This window comes from Brachyhypopomus gauderio, chromosome 1 (genome assembly GCF_052324685.1).
Source record: "Brachyhypopomus gauderio isolate BG-103 chromosome 1, BGAUD_0.2, whole genome shotgun sequence".
In the NCBI taxonomy this organism is placed as follows: domain Eukaryota; kingdom Metazoa; phylum Chordata; class Actinopteri; order Gymnotiformes; family Hypopomidae; genus Brachyhypopomus; species Brachyhypopomus gauderio.
The window spans coordinates 16,358,134-16,385,680 of NC_135211.1; the positions used below are offsets into that span (position 1 = coordinate 16,358,134).

General features: G+C 39.7%; 2 protein-coding genes and 1 long non-coding RNA gene across 4 annotated transcripts; 2 read left to right on the forward strand and 1 right to left on the reverse strand.

The window, feature by feature from the left end:
• Nucleotides 1-15,545: 15,545 nt before the first annotated feature.
• Nucleotides 15,546-19,048, forward strand: terb2 (telomere repeat binding bouquet formation protein 2). The gene is made up of 7 exons (XM_076999497.1): nucleotides 15,546-15,927; nucleotides 16,145-16,226; nucleotides 16,359-16,498; nucleotides 16,598-16,656; nucleotides 16,762-16,844; nucleotides 17,308-17,396; nucleotides 18,740-19,048. The coding sequence occupies exons 1-7, from the start codon at nucleotides 15,864-15,866 to the stop codon at nucleotides 18,874-18,876; spliced, it is 654 nt and encodes a 217-aa protein (XP_076855612.1). The 5' UTR covers nucleotides 15,546-15,863; the 3' UTR covers nucleotides 18,877-19,048.
• An 896-nt stretch (nucleotides 19,049-19,944) lies between these two features.
• cnep1r1 (CTD nuclear envelope phosphatase 1 regulatory subunit 1) lies at nucleotides 19,945-23,553 on the reverse strand. The gene is made up of 6 exons (XM_076999509.1): nucleotides 23,423-23,553; nucleotides 22,351-22,422; nucleotides 21,869-21,942; nucleotides 20,742-20,851; nucleotides 20,444-20,498; nucleotides 19,945-20,351 (listed from the first exon to the last, which is right to left on the reverse strand). The coding sequence occupies exons 1-6, from the start codon at nucleotides 23,445-23,447 to the stop codon at nucleotides 20,310-20,312; spliced, it is 378 nt and encodes a 125-aa protein (XP_076855624.1). The 5' UTR covers nucleotides 23,448-23,553; the 3' UTR covers nucleotides 19,945-20,309.
• Nucleotides 23,377-25,637, forward strand: LOC143510314 (uncharacterized). 2 transcript variants are annotated; one of them, XR_013129944.1, is made up of 2 exons: nucleotides 23,377-23,688; nucleotides 24,004-25,637. It is a non-coding gene; the product is annotated as an uncharacterized LOC143510314 (long non-coding RNA). The 2 variants fall into 2 exon arrangements; XR_013129945.1 differs by having other exon boundaries at nucleotides 24,195-25,637.
• Nucleotides 25,638-27,547: the final 1,910 nt, after the last annotated feature.

The window sequence follows — 27,547 nt, forward strand, 5'->3', positions numbered from 1 at the left end:
TGATCAAATTTATTCAACCCCCAATGCTGCGAAGGGTTTTATGGAATTCAGTGCACATTTGTAATTGTGTTCATAATGAAATCTTACAAGGACTTGTTAAAGAACTAAATGCAACTAAGATAGCATCAATTTTTTTTGTCATAAAGTATTAAATGGCCTTTTTGTGATTTCTTCATTGACACAATTATTCAACCCCTTTACGACTACCACTCCTAAGAACAGAGGTTCATTCCAGTGTTTTCCATCAGGTATTGAAAACATCTGTGGATGTCAACGAGCAGCAATCAAGCATGATAAGCACCAATTAGGCAGATTTAAAAGGACTGTGATACTCAGCTGCTTCTAGACATCTACTGGTGTGTTTCCAAGCATGGTGAAGGCAAGAGAATGGTCCCAGAAGACAAGAGGAGAGGTTATTGCTCTTCACAAGAATGGCAATGGATATAAAAAGATTGCGAAGTTGTTAAATATTCCAAGAGACACTATCGGAAGTATCATTCGCAAGTTCAAGTTAAAGGGCACAGTGGAAACGTTACCTGGTCGTGGCAGAAAGAAGATCCTGACCGCGACTGCTGTGCGCTACCTGAAGCGTAATGTGGAGAAAAATCCCCGCGTGACTGCTAAGGAACTGAAAAAAGACCTGTCAGATGTGGGCACTGAAGTTTCAGCTCAGACAATAAGGCGCGCACTGCATAACGAAGACCTCCATGCCAGAACGCCCAGACGCACCCCCTTGCTGACTCCAAAGAACAAGAAAAGTCGACTGCAGTATGCCAAAAGTCATGTGGACAAGCCACAAAGGTTTTGCAACAGTGTACTGTGGTCAGATGAAACTAAATTAGAACTGTTTGGGACAATGGACCAGCGCTATGTTTGGAGAAGGAAGAACCAGGCTTATGAACAAAAGAACACCTTGCCTACTGTGAAGCATGGCGGGGGGTCAATTATGCTTTGGGGCTGTTTTGCTTCTAATGGTACAGGAAAGCTTCAACGTGTGCAGGGTACCATGAATTCCCTTCAGTACCAGGAGATCTTGGAGGAAAATGTGATGGAGTCAGTCACAAACCTGCGGCTTGGGAGACGTTGGACCTTCCAACAGGACAATGATCCGAAGCACACATCCAAGTCCACTAGAGCATGGTTGAACATGAAAGGCTGGAACATTCTAGAGTGGCCATCGCAATCACCAGACTTAAATCCAATTGAGAACCTCTGGTGGGACCTAAAGAAGGCAGTTGCAGTGCGCAAGCCTAAGAATGTGACTGAACTGGAGGCTTTTGCCCATGAAGAATGGGCTAAGATACCCATAGGTCGCTGCAAGACACTTGTGTCAAGCTATGCTTCACGCTTGAAAGCTGTCATAACTGGAAAAGGATGTTGTACTAAGTACTAAAAAATAATGTCACTAGGGGGTTGAATAAAACTGATAATGATGTGAGCACAGTAAAGACATTTGTGGTTATTCCATCATAAATATTATGTTATGTTTGTCTAATTTATAAGTGCCTCTTTGATATAATTGTAAATAAGATGACTGAAATGATCAAAATCAATGTCAAACTGGCCAAAACACTTTATTTCAGTGGGGGTTGAATAAATTTGATCACAACTGTACTGTTAGATCTTAGTGCAGCTTTTGATACTGTAGACCACAACATTTTGCTGGATAGACTAGAAAACACGGTAGGTATTAAAGGAGTCGCACTCTCCTGGTTTAAATCATATTTAACTGACCGCTTCCAATGTGTAAGTATTAATAATAAAACCTCTAAATCTGTGCAGGTTAAATATGGTGTCCCACAAGGGACAGTCCTAGGACCACTTCTATTCACACTGTACATGTTACCCTTAGGCGAGACTATGCATAAGCATGACATCAGTTTCCATTCCTACGCAGACGACACTCAGCTATATTTATCGGCAAAACCCGATGATTTAGGCGCAAACAGTAAGATTGAGAAATGTGTAGAAGAGATAAAACATTGGATGGCGTGTAACTTTCTAGCACTATATCCCGATAAAACAGAATTAATAATAGTTGGGTCTAGGGCTACGAGAGACAAGATACATAATGTAACATTGAATCTACATTCTTTTACTATAACCTCCAGCGCAGAGGTAAAGAACTTGGGCGTCACAATAGACCCAGATCTCTCGTTCGATACACATATTAATAATATAACTAGGGTAACGTTCTTTCACTTGCGCAACATTGCCAAAATTAGAAACATATTAAATATTAGTGATGCAGAAAAACTAATCCATGCATTCATATCCTCTCGTTTAGACTATTGCAACAGTCTCCTAGCTGGATGTTCTGGTAAATCGATAAACAAACTCCAGCTGGTTCAGAACGCAGCAGCACGAGTTTTAACAAAAACTAAAAAGTTTGATCACATTAGTCCCATACTATCGTCATTACACTGGCTGCCAATTAGATTACGTATTGACTATAACATACTTTTATTAACATATAAAACGCTGCATGGCTTAGCTCCAGACTATCTTAGTGAACTTATTGAACAATATAACCCAGCGCGTTCACTTCGCTCACAGGACGCAGGGTTATTAACTGTTCCTAGGATCAAAAAGATCACAGCAGGTGGAAGAGCCTTTTCTTTTAAAGCTCCACAATTGTGGAATAATCTTCCTGCCTCTATTCGGGACTCAGACACAGTCTCAATGTTTAAAACTCTATTAAAGACTCATCTGTTTAGTTTGGCCTTTGATTAATCTGTTACATATTTACTACATCTCGTATCTTTTCTCCGAGGTTCACCTGGAGAGTAACATTGCAGTCGGAGCCTACAATACCAGCATCGCTGCTCCGACACGGAATGAAAGCCTGGCGTTCATCAACAGACATTTACAGTGACAATATCATAACCCAGAACTTTCATTTTTACCTTTACTTAGGCTGATTGTGTGATTTGTGTGTGACTTGTGTATTTGTCTGTATTTTGTGTAATTTGTGTGTTAACGGGCCGCCCAATGGAGGATGGGTTCCCTTTTGAGTCTTGGTTCTCCCGAGGTTTCTTCCTATTCCCCACCATCATAGGGAGTTTTTCCTCGCCACTGTCGCCTTTGGCTTGCTCATTAGGGTTCTGGACCCATAGTATTGTTAACCTTTTAAATCCTGTAAAGCACTTTGTGACAACATGTGTTGTGAAAAGCGCTATACAAATAAACTTTGATTTGATTTGATTTGGTTTACGTGCTGTACGTATTACGTAATGTTCTCTGATTGGTTTACGTGACGTACTCCTCATGTGTCTCCATCTGGGCCAATTCTGGAGTGTGTCATGGCTAGGGATGGTGCATTTGATGGTGGACATGTACTACCTGACAGTGGGTATCCACTCTGAAGCTATATTGTAACGTTTGGGAACAGGAGGCTGGACACAGATGCGGACTCGAAGTCTTTTTATTAAAACAACAAACACTACTGAACGGGTATTAAGGTAGATCAAACAATACTCAACTAATAAACAAACAGCAGATCCAAAACATACTGAACAGAGAACATCTAAGGATATTACACAAGGCCCACGAAAACATGGAAACATACCATGGAATCACTAGGATCACACACAAAGAACAACCGACAAAGGAACAGGGCAAACATGGGGCTTTTAAACACTAGCTATAGGGAATCAAACAAGACAAGGCTGGGAACGAATAACGAGAGGGGCATGACAGAGGGATAGACACGACAAGGAACAACAGAAGACATGGACAGGACTAACTGGGGAGTGAATCCAGACAGGGTTAAACAGAAGACATGGACAGGACTAACGCTAGGAATGGATCCATACATTACATAAATACTGCTGTATCAAATCCCCTGGTATCCCTTCAGTAGCTGTGGGGCCTAGTATCCCCAGTGCCTTCTCCTCCTCATCAGTAAGTGAACTTGTGGACATTTGACCTCCACCAGTCTTAGTCTTCTCCTAAGACTGGGGAGTTCTGCACCCTTATTTTGGCTTGACTACAGAAGTCATGCCACATGCCATGCCTGATCTCTTAATTCCACTACATGCACTGATATTCTTGGCAATATTGTCCCGTTTTTGTTTTTTTTTCTGAATTAGAGGAATTTCTTTGAGCTTTTGAAAACAGTATACTTTTGTTTTTTGGCTCAGTTCACTTGACAGAAAGTTAGATTTTCTCTGCTTGTTTGCCATGGTTTTGAATAACGTGTGAAAGGTTAATTGTGTGCCCTATTTATAGCCTTGATATATGCCTACGATTGGTCAGAATTGCAAAGGTAATAATTTTAGAGTTCTGCTCATTTTTTTCTTATACTTGAAATTTCAACACTTATTAGTTCGTTTTTATGATTGTCATTTTGCCAATGATACTTTTGCGTCATAATAATGAAAAAATGTATGTAAATCGAGGTTCAGTTTTCAACTAGTGGAGCTTTTCCAATCCAGATGTAGAGGCGGAGTCAACAAAGAACTTAGAACTCGTTCGTAAATTGGGAGACTAAGAAGGCTTTTGGGAAACACTCAAATTTGGTGTTCTTAAAGTTATGTCGTTCTTAAAGTTGTTCGTAAGTTTCTAAGATCGTTCGTTATCAGGAAACGCACCTGTTCTATTCTGTTCCATTTTATTAGCTTTCTGTTCTATTGTATTAGCATTCTTTTCTATTCCGTTCCATTTTATTAGCTTTCTGTTCTATTGTATTAGCATTTTTGCCAGAGGCCGGGTCACCATCAAAGGGCGCGTGCCCCAACTCACACACCCTCACAGCACACTCCCCCGAGCACTAAACCACTCCCCAGGTCCCAATCAGTGCACCTTTTTAAGCCCACAGGTCGTTGTGTCCAGTGCTGTGTCACATTGGCTCCGCCCCCCTCTTGTCCGCCACACCTTCATTGTATAGTCCTGCCTTCATTTGCCATCTCAGCTGTTTCTTGTTTATGTTTCATTATTGTCTAGTATTTAATTCCAGGTTTTCTGTGTTCTGATCATGGGTTATTGTGTTTGCGGTCTCATTGTATTGGTCCTGTTACTCTGGTTGTTTCAGTCTGATTGCTCTGGTGTTTCGGTTTATATTATATGTTTAAAGCCCTGTGAGTATTCGTCCTCGTATTAGTTGGTCTTGTCCCATGTCCTCTATGTGTTTTGACTTTGGTTATTTCTAAGAGTGTATTCTGTGTTCGTTCTTAGTATGTCATAGTTATGTTATTTGCTCTGTATTGCTTTATTGAACACTCTGTTTTGTGTTTGTCCCTGTTAGTCTAGCTTCCTGGTCTTTGATTCTGGTTCCCCATGATTTTCCCTTGTGTATAAGTAGTTAGTGGTCCGGTATTATTGGTCGTTGTGTTGTGTTGTCTTAGGCTCGTTACTTTAATATTTTATGTGTTTTCTCTGTGTCTTGTATTGTGTCAGTATTGACTTGAATACAAACTTAATTTACTGTATTCCTTCATGAGTGTTTCAGCGAAGTGTTTCGGAGTATGCCTCGCAAGTCACGCACTCTCCGTATGCGCGCAGCTCACATAGAAGAGACTAGCTCCGTTCCAGTACACGTCAGCTCTTTATCGCGTTTGTGTCCAACCTCGACTCCCACCACGTTACATGCTGCACATTCACCTCGGTTGACTGCTCAGCGCTGGACCTGCTCACTTCCTTGTGTGCATTTGGGACCCTACGACGTTTAGCTGTATTGCTGCATCGCAGTGCATAATATTTCTGTTCACTCTTTATTGTTGAGTATGGAGAATAAAGACTGTACCATGCAACCCTCGCCTTCAGCCGCCTCTGTCCCCGTGTCACAATTTTATTAGTCACAGCTCTTTATCGTGATATGCACAAAGACAATTAGAATTTGCATCTGCTTGACCTTACCTATAGACATTGACAAAGTAGCACAACAACAATACAGTCCCTGACATAAGTTCTGTCGCTTATCCATGTTGTGAAAACAAAAGCTTATAACCTGACTTTAAATTCATCAATTGGTTTTAGAAATGACTCATATGAAAGCTGAAACCCTCCCAAATGAGATTTAATTTACGAAAATAAATTTGCTTTACTGCAGAAATATTGATCATTTAATGAACACAGAAAGGTCAGATTTTGGCAAGACAAAAGTTTTAGCACCTTATCATATAATGCACCCAATCCTAGTTTACAGCCTCACCTGTGCTCACTAATTGATTGGTTAATTAGTGGGTGTGTATAAAAAGAACTCCAGCACCCCAGACCTTCACTTGCACTGCAACTTGACCTCTCATAACATGCCAAAAATCCATCCTGCGACTTTGATTATCAAGATGCTGAAGACCAAATCCACTGCAGAGGTGGCTGGCACGTTTAATGTGTCTCAGCGTCAAGTACAAAGAATTAAAAAAAGATTTGAAGAGACTGGAGATGTTTTTGACAAGCCCAGGTCCGGCAAACCAGAAAATCCAAAGCCAGTCCCTTTTCCACTGCTGCAGAGCTCCACCAGGCCAGGTCATCTCAAGTCCCTGTGTCAACTAGAACAGTTTGTGCCCAGAAGCCAGCACTAAACAAAAGGCAGGTAAAAAACCATGCGGCATTTGGCAAGCCCCACAGCCTGCTAAACGGATGGACGCTGGAAAAGTGGCAGAAGTTGGATTTCTCAGATGAATCTTCAGTTGAATTACACCACAGCCGCCGCAAATACTGCAGGAGACCTACTGGAGCCCGTATGGCTCCAAGATTCACCCAGAAAACAGTCAAGTTTGGTGGTGGAAAGATCATGGTCTGGGGTTACATTCAGTATGGGGGTGTGCAAAACATTTGCAAGGTGTAAAGCAATATCAATAGCCTAAAATATCAAGAAGTATTAGCTACATCTTACATTCCCAATCATAAAAGGGGTCAAATTTTGCAGCAGGATGGTGCTCCATCTCATACATCAATCTCTACATCAAAGTTCCTCAAGGCGAAGAAGATCAAGGTGCTCCAGGACTGGCCAACCCAGTCATTAGACATGAACATCATTGAGCATGTTTGGGGTAGGATGAAAGAGGAAGCTTGGAAGACAAAACCAAAGAATTTTGATGAACTCTGTGAGGCATGTAAGACTGCATTCTTTGCTATTCCTGATGACTTCATCAATAAATTGTATGAATCATTGTTGAACCACATGGATGTGGTCCTTCAACCTCGTGGAACACAAAATATTAAATATGGCTCTAATAGCACCACAACGTCATTCACCAGTGTTATGAAGCATATATTTGTATATGAAGTTAATTATTTGTTTGATTTTTACCTTACTTTCTGTGAGCAACAAAACTTTTGTCTTGTCAAAATCTGACCTTTCTGTGTTCATTAAATGATCAATATTTATGCAGTAAAGCAAATTTACAGAGTGTAAACTAAACCCTCATTTGGGAGGGTTTCAGCTTTCATATGAGTCATTTCTAAAACAGTGGCGGATGCTGGTCTTTCAAGGAGGGGAAGCTCAATTTCGGCTTGAGTAATAGAAGTCAGTCTCCAAACACAAGCAGCTACAACAAAAACCACCAGAAATAGAAGCTAGATTTGTCGCTAGTCGTTTTTAACGAAGAAAATGCCGCTAAGAGGATTAGGAAAATCTCTGGTTCAATTCAGAACAGAATGAAAATTTAAAAAAATTTTAATTAAATGCTCCCGCGGAGGTTTACACCAAAAGATCGCTGATTCGCTCATTTCGCTGAAAAGGGATTCAGCCTCAGACAGATCATCCAATCATCATGCAGAAGCTGAGCGTCCGGGCCAGCCGAGGCCAGCCCACTGCCCCATAGACCCCCAGCATTTATCCAATGGCTCGTCTCGTTTCGCTGCACTCTTTGCTTCGCTATTGAACTCTGTAGACGCTGAGCGTCCACACTGTTTAAAGCACTGTGAAGCTGCGGGACTGAGTGAGAGGAAAGCCGCGTCGTTACCAGTGATAAACTGATTCTGAACAAAAGTTGAGCGCGTTGTAGCGCATATTTAGTCAATGACATGTACACACAACAGTATATCTTTGATCACTTATTTTTTGACATTTAGGGGAAGCTGAGCTTCCCTTGCAGTCTTACAGCAATCGCCACTGTTCTAAAACCAATTGATGAATTTAAAGTCAGGTTATAAGCTTTTGTTTCCACAACATGGATAAGCGACAGAACTTAGGTCAGGGACTGTAGAACACAGAAGGTGTGACTAAAAGTGTTACCACCAGTGGCGGATGCAGCCGGCAGTTTTTGGACGGGCCAAAGTGTAATTCGGGTGGGCAAGCACGAACGAAAGTTGTTCGGGGTGGGCGGGGTGTATGACTCGCCATCCTGCAGCAATTATAGTTTATTTTCATTAATTTTCATATGGAAAACTGTATTCTAAGCTTGTGATTAGGCGGGCCCAGCTGCCAATCAGGGTGGGCCTGGCCCACCCAGGCCCGCCCGTAGATCCGCCCCTGGTTACCACATAACAACATTAAACAGTTGGTAACCACAGTAAACATGTCTGACATAGTAACATAATTAACTAAGTACGGTAGTCAAAGGCCATGAAGTAGCATGTTTTTAGACCAGTTTTAGACATGCAAAAGTGCATGTACAAGAAAGTACGCACTAGTATCCATTGTATTTTCTAAAAGCTTATGCAAGTGTGTGACTGCACTAGCTAAAGTACAGACAATACAATAATATGAAGTATTTTGTGAGATGAATAAATTCAAGATGAATAATCTGATTGCTCGGACATATAACGTTTGTGTGGGATATCTTACTCTGAATCTCATGTGGGCTGCCCAAGTTTGAATCGTGTGTGCTGTTCCAGTCTGAATCATGTGGGCTGTCTCACTCTGAATGGTGTGGGCATCCTTACTCAAAATCTTGTGTAGGTTGCCAGCTATTTAATAATACAGCTAAATATCTGAACATACTCTTATAATTGCTCTTACTTAAGCAAACTTAACATTTCCTCCTTTCATATGCACCAAAAACTCCTGTGCAAGGAGCTGCCATTACTGTGATGACACTTCCCTCCTGATCTCCCTGCACACAGAGCAGCCACCAAGCCTCTGCCTTGGGAGGAATGTAAACAAAGACCAAAGAACTACAAGCCCAGTGGGACAGGAGGCCTGAGCCAATCAATACCACTGATTTGGTACTCAATCTGACAGCGAGAAAGACCAGAGCTAGCTAGCCAGCCGCACTGCCTCCTAGGGAGGTTTCCTGACTTGTTAGTACAGCCAGATCGTGCTGAAATGTTTAAGTCACTTTTACATTACAGCATTTGGCAGACACCCTTGTCCTGGAGAAATCACAGAGACTGTCCACCACTACAGTCTTTCTCAGATGTGTGTTGTAGTATGAGCTATCTGGATGTAAACAGTTTAGCCTATAACAAATCAAAGGTGATTTTGCTTCCTGCAAACAAAATAATAATTCTATTTATTGTGTATTTTTCCATGCTGAACCCAAACATGTTTTCTGAATTTCTCCATCACCACTACATACTTATATGTCATTATGTATAGTATGGAAGAGGGCTGCCAAGGAAAATGTAGGGCCTCTATGTTGGCACACTTCTGCCAAACACTGAAGACATTCCTGAGGCCAAATACATTATGCATTGTACATTTTACAAGTATGTATGTGCATTTTATGTGTAATAACATATAACATTCACACTTACAAATTCTAGAAACAGACCAAAATCCAGCATAAAACATTTCATGTATGATGTCCCATTTTAGTTTGGGGAATTAAAAACTGTTTGATGCTCAGTGTAATGGGAATAAGCAACACAGCAGTGCTAACACAGACCATGTGCCTGAACGCCGAGGTGGACAGAGCCCCAGAGAAACATGGCCGTACTGCGTGGATGTAGGCTGTGTGCATACATGTCTGTACACAGCTGAGGCTGCTTCATGCAACAAAAACAAAGACAGACCTACATGAGTGAGGGCAGATAAAGTACTGGAAACTGACCAACTGTCTCTTAGGGAGAAGAAGAGATGTTAGCTTGCACAAAAGTTGAGTGATTACTGTTGATTTTCATGACACACTCAAATGTTGTGTTGGGAGAATTTATTAGAACATCCAGTTATCAACGGACATCTTCCAAAGGCAAATCAAAAGCATTTTCAATTCTCTCATAACTGCAAAAACGGCCATGTTTTAGCTTTAGGGTAACTGCAATTAACAATCATATTTTACCTTGATGTTATATCAAATAATTAAAATAATACCTCATTTTAGTTATTTTCCCATTATTAATATATAAAAATAAACATTTCACTTAAGTGAATTTAAAAGTACTAAATAAGCTCTTCCCAAATCATTTCAGAGTCCAAATTCCCTCAATACTAGTCACCAGAAAGAAGAGTGTCCTCAAACCACCTCACTCTACACGTGCTCACACACACACACACAAACACACACACTAAATCAGCAGGCTTTAGGCAAAGGCTGCAGGTGACTTTGCGTCCTCTGCAACCTCCTATTAATTGGTCACCACTGCAGCCTGTAATCTCCCTCTCACAGGCCAACTGCTCTGACTAGCCAGAGGTCCTCACACGAATCACACTCATCCTGACAAGGTCTTCCAGCCCCCGCAGTACATGGACCAGACGGAGCGCAATAACTGCGGCGCTCCAGGGAAACTGCCCATTCCTGTTTCTGTTCTCATGATAAGTACAAGCAGCAAGCTTTCTGTCACGCATGACTGATCTCAAACATGCAGCCTTCCTAGGAAATTTAAGACACATTTAAAATGCATTAGGCCTAAATAAATCCTTAAAAAGTGATGCCAACTATGGCTAAAACAGTGCAAGTGGATTATAATCCAGTTTGAGGTTTTGAGGTCATCACAAGCATTTCCTTTTCAAGCATCTGGAACCAAATGTACATCTAACCAAGCATTTAAATACATGTTCAGATGTTTTAATTACTTTTTCATTATCATATTCAATGACTGAAACTTGTCATTTATGCCAACCAATGAACTGTTATCTTTTAATAAACGTTCACAATAAAACCAGCTTGCATAAATTCTTTAGTAAACCAGGTCCATTTTGGGGTTCGATTTCATACTTGGTTGTGAAAACACACACTAGTAAGTCTCCTTAAAGAGTACAGACATCTCTGCAAAACTGCAATCATGTCTTCTTGTCACTGGAAGTGCTTCATTCCTCCTTGTGATGGCAGTACAGATGTTAGCACCTAACTGAGATCTGTACACGTGTTAGAATCACCCTCCCTTTCCCCACACGGTCTCACCCAAGGTTTAAAATAGAACATTTATTTCCGTCCTCCGCCAAAGCTGAGAATTTGAGCTGGGCAGAATTACAGCAGAAAAGAAGGCAGGTGAAAGAGATGATGACACTTCAAAGGTGATGGGGGGGGGGGGGGGGGGGGGGTCCCACAGTAGCATTAATTCAGACACACCTGACATGAAAGAGCCTGCTTTGAAGTCGATGGGGGAGCTAAGCGTCTGACACACGCTCCAGAAAGACTGGGTGTTGCATTTCCATTTGAAACACAGAGCCAGTTCGCCCCGTGAACCCCGTCGGAGAGTAAGTGCAGGTTCCTGTAGCACAACAGAGCTTGCCTACAGCCTTGGATGTGTTCAGCCAAACAGGCTTCTCTGACCTCTCATTTAGATCATGACAGGTGCCTGAAGATACACTATGAGACAATCGAGGAGGAAACAGGAGAAAAAAGCAGATCCCACACAATAGACATCTGATGCAAGACAAAAACAGGCACAAAAACAGTTCTACTGTCATATGTCCATATCCTCCTCCTTCTACACTGAGCTATAAGCGTTAGGATTTACCGGCCAATAACGGTCAACATTCCTGTCCCAGCCCAGCCTCTTGAGTCTGCCCTGCCTTCTCACCTCATCGCCTCATCAGCACCACCTACACCTGTTCTGTTTTATGGACTCATTTAGACAGCAGTGTTGCTTTGTAAACTGCTTTTGTACAAATATAGTATCATTACCAGGAATACTGGGATGAAACATCCATGCAAACATCTCTCAACCCCAAAGAAACTAACTAACAACAAGATGGAGCTTTGACCAACCACAATCAACATCGATAAGGGTTTCGAGAGAAAGAAGGAATTTTACGTTCAATTTATAAAGTCTTTCATGTCTGATGACATCTCTTGCCCTGCACTAGTTCTCATTAACCTCCACACTGTTCATCTGTGGTCAGTTTCTAATCACAGGGCTGCTGGTGACTACTGGTAGGAGGAGTTGTGCTCAGACTCACACACAGGAGCGCTGGTGGTGTTTTTACACATGTGAGTGTCTCTGAAGGGTTAAAAGTCATACACCATTGAAACATAACAAGTCAGCAGCAAAACTGCAAAGACTGACGACTGATAAAGACCTGGAGAACAGCTAACACAAAATGTGTCTACAATATATGTACACCTGCTAGGTGTTTCAAATGAATAAATGATTCCAATAAAGTGGCTAGCTTGCACTCTTAGAACATTACTGTCTGTGCAATCTCACGCCTGCTGCACTAAGATAAGAGAAAAGCAATACTCAAGACCCTAAAAGCTACTCAAAAAGTTCAAACAAACTCTGTGATCCCAGAATAACAGTATTTGTAATTCTCAGCCTATCTATGTTCTGTATATTTCTGACATTTTAGAGAGTCGCTGTGAAACCTAGTTTGTGTGATGCCAAAGGCAGATATGATCTGCTCTTCCAAACCATTTAAAGCACAAGAAATAAGAATACGCTTTCTACGCTGTTAAAAAATGTATAATGGGAAGAAAATCTTATTCCCTCCTCATAACATGCCCAACCCCCCCGGAAAGAAAGAAGTAATTTCTATATTCTGTTGTAACTCTAACTCACTAGTAAAACGAGCTCATCTCATGGGACACTACATCATTACACTGGACTCCCAGATAAAGGTGAGAAATCTGCAGTTCAGATATGAAAAGCAAATATTCAGGAGAATACAGGCAGATCTCTGATCTTACAAGTACAAGAGCAGCTGTGCCTTTTATTGATCGTCTTGATCATTTAAGCAGCATAGATATTTTCCTAATAAATCCATTAGTGAAATAACTTCCAGAGTAATTTAGTACCGACAGTACATTTGCAGTTGAATAATTAACACAGATGTCCCTTGTGCTATTACAGTTTCATACATTTTATTAAAAGATGTTCTTTTTGAAGCAGTCTGAGACCAGTCATATTGTTAAACTTATTAAGGTTAATGTTAGCACTGTGATGGAAGAACATGTCCTGGGTATTAAACAGCTACTTGCACCTCTTCATGATGTAGGCTGAATTTCATCTGAGCTCTGACAGGAACAACTCACCAAAACATGGCAACTCAAGCCCCCAGCATGCATCCTCCCGTCCATCTGCCCAGCGGTCACAGGCCCGGTCTGGAAATAGACCACAAGACTGTGTGAGACTACTGCTTTCTGCTCTCTAAAACTAGGAAACTATTTAGTGGTAGTGTGATGCCCACGGCAACCATCACTAAGCGAAGCCCTGTCTGTGCTGGCAGGTCTCACGTGGAGCAGAGATAAAGGAATGTGTCATCATGCTAAGCTGCAGCCTAAAGCCCTCAGTGATGTACATACAATCCCAGGATGTATATACAAACCTAGGATGTACATACAAAACCCCTGGATGTACGTACATAAACAAGACATACGTACAAACCCAGGATGTATTTATCAAACCCAGGATGTACGTACATAACCAAGACATACGTACAAACCCAGGATGTATTTATCAAACCCAGGATGTATGTACATAACCAAGATATACGTACAAGTCCAGGATGTACGTAGAAAAAAACCCAGGATGTACATATAAACCCAGGATGTACATACACACCGAGGATGTATATACAAACCCAAGATGTACATACACACCGAGGATGTATATACAAACCCAAGATGTACATACACACCCAGGATGTACATACAAACCCAGGATGTATGTAAAAAACCCAGGATGTATGCAAAAAAACCCAGGATGTATGTAAAAAACCCTGGATGTACGTACAAATCCAGAATGTTCGTAGAAACCCATATTGCACGTACAAAATGTTGGGTTCGGAATGCTGCACCATTCCACTGAAGGTTCTAATTCACGGGGCCACCAGAATGCAAACAAAAGCTTACTACTGTGCTTAAAATATGTGCTCAGGACTTCCGGGGGCATTGCAAAACTCAAGCTGTCACGTGACATTGCTATCACGTGATATCACTATCGTGTGACGTCACTCTTGTGGTCTAGGTTTTTCCTATCTTCTTATGCAAGTGGGCTACAAGTAGCTGCTCTGATTCACTGAAGCCTATTATGGTTTAAAACTCAAAGGGTTAAAGAATAGTTATATGCATAAATATTTACTGAACACATGGTGTATGGTTAGTACAGAGGTAATTTGGGCTGATCTGAGACCAGTTTGGTATTTTATTACTTTGCTTTGCAAACTGGTCCCAGTATCTCTTAATAGTAGGTTCCAGCATTTGAGCTGGATATCAATATAGGGGACTTTTTAATTAATTGTAAAAATCTATTAAAAAATTACTTAAGTAACTTACACTCAACATTGTCAATGCAGCAATGCATTATACGAAATATGCAGCTGTCAAGAACTAGTAGTGTATTGTCAAGCATGGGTGTGTTAAAGGTGCGTTACACACTTGGTTCAAAATAATATTTGTGAAGCACAATCAACACATAGGGACATAGGCACTGTTTAACACGCTTCCATTTCACTGAGAGAATAATAAAATGGCTGTACCAGTAATAGGCACTATGATCCTTCTGGAACATTCACTGGTTCCAAATGACAATTATTTAAGATGAACACTTAAGAAATTAAAATTGTAATAACGTTGTCTGAGCCTCTGCTGAATAGTTAAAAGGATTTTCCAATATGTGCTTGAAGCACTCATGACTCATTACGGGCGACTTTCAGGTAAACGTCTAAAGTGCCCAGCTGAACAACTCAAAACTGTCTCAAGAACACAGTACCAGCTCTTCGTTTTCTTCACAATGCTGGCACCATCTAAAGGCTTTAGATATGTATTACAGCTCTCTACCACAGTGGGACAGTAGTTGAATCTTATGTAACCCAGTTGATTTTGAGTTTGAATATTATTGTTGTCCATATGTTATTGGAGAACGAGTTTAATTCAATTCGACATTCACAGCCTCGACCCTTTGTTTGTACTAACGAGTTGTTAGTAATGGTCATGTGGTTGCTAAATCTTCTGGTACTATAGTTTAAAAACACATTGTATTTTTAAAATATTGTTTTTAATGTATTTTTAAAAGATTACCTCAACTCACACCACAAAACACCTGTAAGATATAATTGTTCTCCTGCACCACTCTGTCCTTGGCCCACAGAAACTCTACAATAGAGATTTCCACTTTTAAGAAAGACGCTTTTACTTAGCACTACCAGTGCTGATAAAGTTGCATTATTGATTCTCGGACTTTACCTTACGTTTCATACTATCAGTATCTCCTTTTCAGTGCTCAAATTCATTCTTTCTACAAATATTTGTATCACTTCACACCACACAGCAGGAATGTAAAAAACTAATACACGTCTGAGTCATCAGCTGCGCGCGCCTCATTAGAATCTAGTCCGTTTTCATCTTTTTACCGTGTTTGATTAATTTACTTTAAAAAAAAAACGGACACTTCAGTATGTTAAAATGATCGACTTTCTGTAGTCTGACATAAATCTAGGTTCGGGTACTTAAAACGGATGCATTATATTTGATATTTAGTCTAGTTATACTAGAAAGCTAACAAGTTATCCATTTTATCCATGTCTTTCAGCTAACTAGTTAGCTAGAAATAGCCGAACTAGAATAATAATTTGACAACGTATGTAGATACAAGATATGTTTAAAAATAAAACAGCCTGGTTCTCAGAAAGTGTAAAAAGAGATATTTCTACGTTTTGGGGTAAGTTACTAACGTTGGAGCCAAGGCAGACTTAAATTTCGATTGAAATATAACAACGTTAGCTAGCTAAGCTATGTGAACTCTCCAGCAATTAAAGATAAAATTAGAAAATGCCCGTTTTAAACACATTGGTAAATTCATAGTCAGATTCACAATAGACCGGTTAAGACATTTGCTTGTAATGTAATTGAATTTAAAAACAAAATGAAACTTGCAGTGTCTGAGGGTGGTATCATCTCCAACTGGAGGACAGCGGGTTACCTGTTCAGCGACGAGGCCTCCTGCCCCGACACACAAAGGTAACCTTAGTGTATTCATTAACAACGTCTTCACATTCATGAAAGTGTTCAGAAAGACATCTTAAGCTTAAACCAAATTAATCAAATATAGTGAAGTATGGTTTACACGTTGCTGCGGTTTTTTTTTTTTAGGATATACGCTAGCGATGACTATGCATTTGACAGGGCCACGGTGCTCCATAGCGCCTACATCGCCACATGTAGACTACGAGGGAGCACAAAATCTGTGCCACTGGGTCACTATATGATGCCTCCAGTTTCGGTTCAGAGAGGTGTTCACTGTGCATCTCAGATTTTCAGTGATTTGCGTACGTGATTGCTATGCTTAATCTGTTAACGTTTGAACTGATTGATGGTTGACTTCTGTTTAGAGATAAAATCTAAGATTGGAAGATTCATTTGGGAGCAGGATGAGCTGTTAGGGGAGTCGGTGAGTATACTTTTGTGTATATAAATTATACTTTATTTTATATAGTCTAGATAATATTAGATATTTTGTTTTATAATGTGTTTTCTTAAATCTAACATTTTAAAGACACCCAATGGGAATCGAGATCAGCAGATGTTGAACCTTCAACCTACTGATGGAGAAGGTCTAATGAACAAGAGAAAGATAAGGTACATTGCCCATTCTAGAATTTCTAAACAAGCATTTATTATCTTAATCATTAATGTTTTCATTAATCGTATTATTGTTATAGTGGTAACTCCTTGCAAAGAGAACATGGCTCTGCATGTCAGGAGGTTCAACATGACTTGTGGCAACTAAGAAAGGCAGAGATCAGGGAAGCCACACTCTGCTCAACCATGTTTTAAACTCTTCAGAGCACTGGGGCCCTAGAAGCAGGGCTAAACCAACCGAAAACTCCTGGTTTAGTGTTTTATTGGGTTCCCCAGACCTTTTATCTTATCAGCTAATTAATAAGGGTTTGAGCTGATTATGGCATATCACGGAAGGATAAACACAAATTTCTGCAGTGCTTTGATTTTCCAGGACCTGAATTTGACGGATGTGATGCATTGTTATTAAATCACTTTGGATTGATATGAACTAAAAACAAAATGTAAATGTGTCTCTTAGCCAGAAGAACCACATGAAAATATCTCCATCAAGAGAAGAATCTGGCTGTTGTGAGGTCCAGCTCTATCCTGTAAACAACATGGTTTCAGGTATCTAGTTAACACTTTTTTAGTTTTTTTTTTTTTTAACAGAATGATCAGAATAGTTATAAATAATATAAGTGTATACACTTTTCACTGAAGGTCCCAATAGAGTTTTGGAGATCTCTTGGCCTGCAGAGTTTAGATCGAGCCACAACTTAACACATATGGATGTAATGTTCACATATCAGAATGTGTTAAACTGAATCAGGTGTGCTAGTTTAGGGCCAGAACTAAAATCTGCTGGGTGGCAGATTGCATGGAACAAAGCAAGACATGAGCTTCTTCAGAAATGCTGTTCTTCCCTCCTATACAGCACGCCAAAGCAGTACGTGACAAATGGCAGTACACAGTATGTCCGAATACATAGTATGCATTAAACAGTAAGCAAAAAGTACCCAGATGGCTTACTGAATCGGGAGCCGTTTTGAAGTATGCAATTGCAGCACACTGTCCTATCCCATGATTCAGCTGGAGCATTCAACTATGATTGTGTGATCATATGACATACATACTGCTTTAACGGTTGAACATAATATAATGCATTGAAATGTAGTGCGTATGGCTTAAGCCATTTTGGATTGAGCCATGCTGTTGACCTGAGCTACTCTGCTATTCCTGCTTAAAGCCTTCACTTACCTTTTTTAATTCAGAAATGTTGGCCTACTGAAAGGTATGTACAGTAAATTCACTCTGTACTTGGTCAGGGCTCCTTTTGCACAAATTACTGAATCAATGCTGTGTGACATGGAGGCGATCAGCCTGTGGCACTGTTGAGGTGTTATGGAAGCCCAGGTTGCTTTGATAGCGGCCTTCAGCTAATCTGTATTGTTGGGTCTGGTGTCTCTCATCTTCCTCTTTACAATAGATTCTCTATGGGGTTTAGGTCAGAGAAGTTTGCTAGCCAATCAAGCACAGTGATACTGTGGTTATTAAACCAGGTATTGTTACTTTTAGCAGTGGTCTTGATATAACACAGGGACCTACACCAGCAGATGGTATGGCACCCCAACAAATCACTGATTGTGGAAACTTCATACTATACCTCAAGCAGAAATACCTTAATTTCCAAATGAAATGTAATAGAAATAATTATATCAACAACTAACAGTAATTACACTTGAAATAGTCACTCTGTCATGAATCTATATATGCATTTCACCTTTAGTATGGAATTACTGAAATGAACTTTTTCATGATATTGTAATTTATTGAGATGCACATGTTTATTTTATATGGCTGTTTCCCTACATTTTAAACACCCTGTAGGACTAACTTGAGGTTGAACTTATGATCTAAACCTAAATTTGAGATTTGAGTTTGTGACAGATACTGTTTGGCTCTTTTTAAAGGATATGTGCATATCGACCAACTAAAAAAATATCCAGGTGAACTTCACGATTTCCTTCCCTCCTACATGGGCTGTTCCATCTCCACATCTCACAGTAGAAGACATCCTCATCAACACAAAGAAGGACAACAACTGTAACACATTTTAATTTATTACCAAAGTTAAAAAAAAACTCCATCCATACTAGAAACAGACAAAGGATATAATATCCAATAAAGACACACCCTGTAGGATCTTTGACAGGCTTTTAGAATATGTACTTCTTCTCATAAACATTACACCCCACATAAAGAAAATAAAGAAAATGGAGTCGCAATTGTTGTAGTGTCATATTTAATCTATATATAAACACCACCATTAAGGTGTGAACAATATGAAGAAGCAAAGATATCCAAATCAACCAAGTCTGAGAAGATCTGTCATATATTGGCTTACTGTCATATATTGGCACATTACAAGTCATATTTTGCCCCTTCATTAAATATGCTATTAGATGTGGTTACTAGAAAATTTAATATTCTTTATTAGGTTTGTATGATCAACATCAAACAGCTAATGAAAAAAAACAATCTCAGGGGGCAAACATATTTGCAGTGTAGCTTTGAATTCACTGGGAAAACAATACTCAACATAGTTAATGAAATGTAGTTTAAACCTTTGATACTGTGAGATTTCTTCTATTAGCATAATTTGTCCTGTCTTAATTCATTTAAAACCATGGATTCTAACTAGCACTAAAAGCCTAATCTAACAAACTATCTGCAGACACCAACATAACTTACCTTCATTTACTTTATATATTATATATGAAATGTGACCGTTTCCTAACTGTGTGATCATGCCTGTAATTTGCATGTTAATTACCATGAAATGTAAATCAGTAAACTTAATGGGAGAATGTGGGTTCAGCCCTTCACCACAATGAAATCAATTGAAACAACAAAATCATACAGAACATGGTTACACTGAAATTCATTGTTAGTATTCCAGAAGGTACTGACACGTGGGCAGAAAGCAGCACATTATGTTTTAAGGTTATGATTTCAAATGATCTCAAGGAAACATCTCCAACTGAACACCTACATGTCTGCATCTGTAAAGATGATTTAGCTTAGCCCATTATATGAATGGTATAAAAACCCACTTCCAAAAAAATTAAAAATCAAATTTAGATGTCTCAAAATTTTGAAACAAAAGGGGGGTCTGTGTTTTAGTATTTATTGTGTGTTTAACAGTTTGCATAAAAAGTACAACATTGCACACTAATGTCTAAAATAAGATTAGAAATAAAGACAGTGAACACTCTTTGACAAAGTAAAACTCCTTCTCACCCGGGAGTATGTGTATACAGGAGCAGCTTCTAAAATTGCACCAACTGTGATTTTTCTTTGAAAAAAACTCATTCAACTCTGGCTCTTCATTCACCTGTCACAGTGGTAAAAATGAGAGTCCCCCTGATCAAGAGACTGTTTTCCCATCTTGATTCTTCCCGGTAATCTCCTTTCAAGGGTCTTGATACTGAAGTGATCCACATGGTGGTCAATATGAGATTCCCTATTGTACGCGTGGTCCTACTGGATGTGAGGCCGCGGCTTTAGAATAAGTTTCCCTGTCTAAAACCAAGCAGAGAGGCTGTTATCAGTACACTGGTGCCATATCATAATTCACACCAATAACAAGCAGATTCAGGATTCCCCCCACTTACATCATCACAGGACATGTTGTATTCTGCTAGTACTGTCCGGCACCGTGCAGCAATACTGAAACACAGTCAAGGTAGGGAGGACCCATGACGAGACACTAAAATGCTTTAAAAAGATACTCAGCTGGGTGCAAACCTCAGCTCAGCCCAAACACACTTGAACACTATGCAAAATAAAAGTTACACACCAACTGGAAGTATTGTGATATCATCTGCATGCATTATTTAGACCAAGCACTAGTTCAAATGGTTACTTGAGATATCACTAGTTGATGTCTTGATGTTGCAAGAAAAAGGATACATTGATGGTGCAACAACACGTTTGTGTATTCCAGCAAAGAACAGTCCGATGAGAGTGACGCAGCTGATGGTGAAAAACGGATGATTCCATAGAGACGAAAAGAAGGACACCTGTGTAGAACAGATTAGATGATCAGTTTTGCTAGGATAAGAGGAGATCACACTTGCAACATCTCAACAATGCAGGGGTGATAGTGGGAAAAATTCCTGAGCCTGAACTTTTTCTGAGCGGGGGGGGGAGTGTTGGTGTACCGTATTTAGAATATTTTATAATTAATCTTTAAATTAATTAATAATAAATAAGTCAGGTAATCATTATAGTGAAATAAAAAACTAATTTCTATTAATATTCTGAGAAAATGCTGTAACCTAAAGATTTAGATTAGACACAATGTTAAAAACAGGCATGATTAATTATTTATTCATTACTGTTAGTAAATTATAGGATACCAGACAACTCAAAGAAATTATGCAAATAAATTTTTAAAGAATTACAAGTATTATGATTATAGTTAGTTTTTATATATAAAATTTAATAAATTTAATAAATATTTTGTGTTGGTTTATTAGGACATACATTTTGTGCTTTTGTTCATGTATTACACGGCGTAAGGTTATCTTGCATCTACCTCTGAAGCTCTTCCGATGTCTGAAATACAGGCGGTCCCCGGGTTACGACGTTGATCCGTCGTAAATCGATTTTCAGTGTAAATCGGAACATACGTACATGTATGTACGTAAATAACATACTATACGCAGTTATCCTATCCTAAAGCTAGCCTTTTGGCAAATACCTTTATCCATAGCTGCGTTTAACTAATCCTGACGCCACGCACACCAAACACCAAGTTCCATTTACGACGCAGAACCATTTAGGTCCAAACAAGGCTTCATACAGTAAATGGGAGATGTGTAGTAACCACGAAAAATCGTAACTTGGGAACCTCATAAGGATCATATTTCGGCCTCAAAACAGATAGCATGCGCGCGCGTGTGGTTTATCATTATGATTTGACGGATTTTTCCCCCCCTCAATTTTTTTTTCCTCGCGGACATGTCGGTACGCCGGAATTCCGGCGTGGCACCTGAAAACTATCAGGCCTGACAATGTGAAGCAGCTTGTCTCACCTTCTGGGTGTCTGGATCTATTAACCAGTTCCATGCTCCGGTTGCTGTGCATACTGACACCACAATCAAAATCACTGTTTGGAACAAAACAGGACAATGTTCACAAAGTATGAGGTTAATAAGACTAAGGAGTCATTCCATCAATCATCAACACAGACCACATCAACAATAACGGTGGTAAACAAAAAAAAAAGAAAAAAAGAAAACAGCATTACTTTGTATCCAAAAACTATTGTCTAGTCATAAATGCCACTTGCTACCAGGTAATTGCTTGGGGCTTCAGGACAGTGGGGGGTGTCCAAATGCTGACAAACTTTAAACTACAGCAGTAGCAATGTGCAAAGTTTGCAATGACAGTATGACACCTGAATTCCTTAAGGGGGGCTGTGAATTTTTGCCTAGGGCCCCAACAGACTCTAGAATCACCACTCTCTCCTTACTGATTGGAAAAAAAATTTAATCTATAAATTGAAGTGACTTACTTCGCCACCGGCCTGTGGCTGGTTGCAAGCAGGAGACATACTCAGTCAATCTCCTCTCAAAGGCCTTCAGATCTACAGAATAGAGCAGAGACCTACATGTACACCGCATTTAGACAGCAGATGGGTAAAATGGTCACATCTCCTTGTCGTGTGTTACTGATTTTTAATGTCATGTGTTTTAGACTGTTTGCGTAAACAGATGTGTATAATAGACACCAGTTTACATATACTGCCTAAAATGCAATTGAATTACTGCAACTGAAAAACTGCAATTTTTGTGACCGTCAAGACCATACAGAACTTGCAGAATATGCAGAGATACAGCCAGACAACATGCTTCAGCTGCAAGAAGACACAAGCTCAGGAGGAACTTAAGTGACAATCCCAGTCCCAAGCACAAGACCAAAGGACGACAGCAGTAGATGGCCAACAGAGTTAAGGGGATGAAATACTGTACAGGGGACTGTATGGCAGGGTGGGGGGGCATGTAAGCAATCATGACTCAACATTACTTGTTAGACTGACTCACAGCGACACTTCATTAAATTAGTCTTGGGCAGCTGTCTTGTAATCCTATACTAGAACAGCATATTGCGTGTCTTACAGTTTTCTTAAATATCCCCAAACTGGCATATAAAGACTACGTCGTGCATAGATGATTTTTATATTTCAGCACGCAAAATCAAGAATTAATTGCTAGCGTTAACGTGGTTTGAAATCCTTGCAGCAATGCAGTGGGTGACAACAGGGAAATGGACAGCGTTTCACAACCAGAGATGCAGCTAAACTGTACACATACTGTATAAACACTATAGATACAGCATAACATCCCTTTAAATGACACCAGTTCAGATCCGCGCAGGTTTGGGCCACCTGGGCTCACAATCACACACTAGTAGCCAGCTAGCTTATACCTAGCTGCTGTGGAGACTAGCTTAGGACAACTCTGCTAACTAGCTGTCAGGTGTCATCTCAAGATATGTTTTGCTACTTTAACCAAAGGAGGAGCGCATAAACACACAGCGGTATTCTCCAGATACGTATCTATACGGCCAGTGATGATAAAAAATACCTTCGGCTTGTTCTAGAGAAGTCATCGCTTTCCTCCCCACTGTTCCGCCTACACGGGCCTCGCGGCTCACGTGGCATCGCGGAAGCCGTTTTCATTGGCCAAGAGCAGAGCCGTAGAAAGAGAGAGTTGCGACACTCCCATAGACTCCTATTGTAATTCAGGAATGCGGAAGTAAACGTGCCATGGGGAGACCAATAGTTCCAAACATGCTATAGTTCCAGCATTGAACTGCGTATATTTGAAGCATTTCCGCGGCTGTTTTTCTGGTAAGTTAATGAATTATTCATCGTTTCCTATATAATCCTCCATATATGTGATTAGTATTACTGTTATAGTTAAGTGGTCACTTGTTGTTAGTTTATTTCTGCATTTTAAATGCCGTTAGCTTAAATTACACTTCGCTAGCATTAGCTATGCTATTAATTAGTCTCAGAGTATTCAGTCATTAGGATAATTGTTAAATTCAGTAATACCTATATAGATTTGATCATATTGTAATTAGTGGTAACTATCTGAAGTAGAAAAGATGGTTGGATTGTAATGAAGTTACTCTTTGGTTGATTAATTAGCTAGTGTTTCAGTGACAGGTGATAAAACCAGCTGCTTGTACATGGATGACCACTATTTATACAGGATGCAACAATCAACCACTATAAGCCACTACTTGTTTCCAGCGTGTTGTGCTCCCTGTCAACATAAAAACACATGCATGCGTTGCTTCTCCTGTGTGGCCAGGTAAAGTCACATCCCCATAAAGCTTTCCTGTTCCCAGGTGCAGTTCCACGCTTGGTGTGATTGACATCTCATCAAGAGTCAGCACACATTCCTTCTCCATCTCATTTAGGCTATCTACCTTCAGCTTAAGCATGTCAAACACTTCCCCCAATATTCCTGGTTCCATCTTTATAAACTGTAGTCTTCTTTGCAGGGTTCGAATGTCAGGGAGAGGAATCTTCATGTCCTGCAGGAGCTTGTAGCCTGTTGCGCCTGTAGCAAAATGGAGTTTTATGGCCTTTTTAATGATGTCATTTCCCCATCTGATGCCCCTCTTGCTCTTCATTCCAATTGCATTCATCTGAGTTTTAGAAAAAACTGCCCCAAATTTTTTTTCCCTAACTAAATTTCTTCTCCGTAGGACTGCATTTATTCTTTTTTGTCGTTTAAGGGCTGCTTCTAAACTTTTTATTTGTGTTTTTAGGTTCTCCCTCAGGTCTTTCTCACTTGCCCCTGGCTCACTTGGATGCTGCACACTCGTACTTGGCTCACTGCTTTCTGGTATACCTCTCTCAGTCTCCTCACAGCCTCCACCTTCCCTTATTTCACTTCCCTCACTTTCCCTTCTCTGTCTTTCCTCATTTCCTTCAGTAATATCTGAAATTATTGCATGGCATTGTTAGGTTTAAAAAACAGGGTTAGCAATTGAAATACAAATTAACTTTATTAATTATAATCGTATGAATTATTATTTAAAATCATTCATACCAAATTTTATTTTAGGACAATATGTGTGGTCACTCGTCACTGCAAGAGAAATGACAGGAGATTTTGGGGTTCTCAGAGCAGGGGCCTTCCTTTTCTTAGGCTCAGGACGATGGATAAATATGGTTGGAACAGCATCAGCTTTCAATTTCACTTGGCCTGTTTTGGTTGTCGTGAATTGTTCTCCCTCAAAGTGTGCCTGCAGAATGAGTTTAAATTCCTCACAGAATCTCAGACCACATATCATATCTTTATTTGAAGTCAGGTACGCAATGCAACACAAAAATGAAACAATAAATCATGATCTGCACATATGGTGTATGAACAGAACTTACTGCACATAGTTTTCTGTTATTGTAATTTCTTGTGATGGTCAGGTTGCTTCTACTGATTTGGGCCAACCACTTTTTTCTTCTGTAGGTATCTTTTGGAAACCCATACATCCGGATCCCTTTCTCGGACCGATTGGTACATCCAAATGCTGCACAGCCAACCATGTTCAATAAGAAATCAATCTGTAGAAGTTTGATGTGAAACAAAAATGTTAGGGATGAATTAATTTATGTATTTAATAATGTTATTTTAGTGTTGTAATGTGGCTAATGAATTAATTTATGTATTTAATGATGTTATTTTTGTGTTGTAATGTGGCTAATGAATTAATTTATGTATTTAATGATGTTATTTTAGTGTTGTAGTGTAGACTACAGAATAAATCTATGTATTAAATGTTAAATGTGTTTTTAGTGTTGTTTTGTGGACTAAATAAATCTATGCCTGAACCTTTAATAGTGCAGGCTGCTTCAACAGGCTATTTGTAACTCTAGTTTTGTTCAAAGTTACTATAAAAATTATATCAATAAATATTTATTGAAAGTTGATATAAATATTAAGTTGATATAAAGCAGATTAAGTGTTATATCGCTGCGCCAGAGCTAGCGAGCTAGTAACGTATTGAATCACAGCTGTGGATCTGAGGTAAATAAACTGGATATTTTTTTTCGTCGTGAGATATCGGAAGTGTGGCGTGAGAGCGTGTGAAAACGGTCAAATGCGTGTTGGCAACCCTGTATGTTGTAATATTTACAAGAAATACGGTAACCGCTGATGTCTTTCCCGTTTAAAACCATTCAGTGTTCGTGTTTGATTGGAACTATACGGTCCTCCATGAACCACGTGACCTCTGAGCGGCGAGATCACAGAGTGTCGCAACTCTCTCTTTCTACGGCTCTGGCCAAGAGTGAGTCGCGTAACGTTTTAAAGAGATGCGCCTGCGCAGCTCGTGCCTTCCGTCACCCGTCTCCAAATCAGTGGCGGGTTGAAGTGCATCTGCGCAAGCACGCGTGAAATCATGTCGTTTGTAGCGCACATGTTTTATAATACAAGCGATTCTAGTTAAGTAAGTAATGTGTGCGGAGTTTACGTACGGGTGTTTAATTAAACGTAACCACCATTGTGGAAAACGTACGTTTGTTAATATTTATAACTAGTGAGGAGCAAAAGAATATGGTGAAACTGGAATTATCGTACCAGAGCAATTTTAAATTGAATTTAGTGTTTATTGAAGATATGAAAAATGTCGAGGTCATAAGGCTTTCTTATATTTACAAACATATAGCAGCAGTTATATATGCAAGCCTATAAAACACCATTAGGGGGCGATCATGTTTAATTGAATCAAATACACACAAATCCATTCAGATGCATTACGCATCTACAAGGGGCTAAACGGATGATCAACGTACCCCATTACACTTTCACTCTAGTCTTAAACTGATCCAAATGCCATAACCAGTACTTAAAATATAAACTAAGAACCACATTTTTTAGACTTTCATACAAACTTACTGGCTGGTGCTGATGGAGTTTACCCATCAACTTTTGTGCAGTTGTTAATGTTCAATCCACAGCCCTGCATATAAGTCCTGTAATAAATCAACACATACTGTGCCTATTTAAACCGAATACAGATAAAACTTAACACATCCAATACTGTAGGCATTTAGGGTCAGTAATGGTTCCCAATGGGCAACACAGTAGTTTTTTCTCCTCAGGTTTCTGTGATATGTCTGTACAGACACCTGTGTTGTCTCCCTTCTAGACTGGTGCACTGGTAGCAGCTTTCCGTTGATCAATATGATTCAGCGTGTCACTGGGTCACATCCATGTCAACGCCAATTCCTTGTATTTTGTTGGTTTCACAGCTAGTCTGTGATGTTAAATGCTAGTCAGTTAGGAGGTTTGTAATGGTGTGCAAATACCACAAAGAAAAACAACTTGTTCTTAGTGGTCAGTACATGTTTCCCCTTTTGAAGAGTTTGACAACGTGGGCTACCGACAGTGTACAATTACATTATGCAACAATTACATACTGCAAGTCAATTCCATATTTGAAGAGTAAAACATTAATTTACATTACAGATGTTTAAAGCCAAGGGCTCAGCTGTTGGCTTGACATGTTATGGATTTGTGGCTTTAAAGTCCTTTGAGAGATTAGTAAAGTGGACACACCAGCTTTGTGTAGGATCAGATGCAGTGTTGTCATGTGTTGTGGAAATTTCCTGAAAATAGGTACATAAGTAAAAAAGCATGAGAGTCATTTAGAACATAAACCTCTGAGGAGAGAGGGCAGTCCAATCTCCTTTA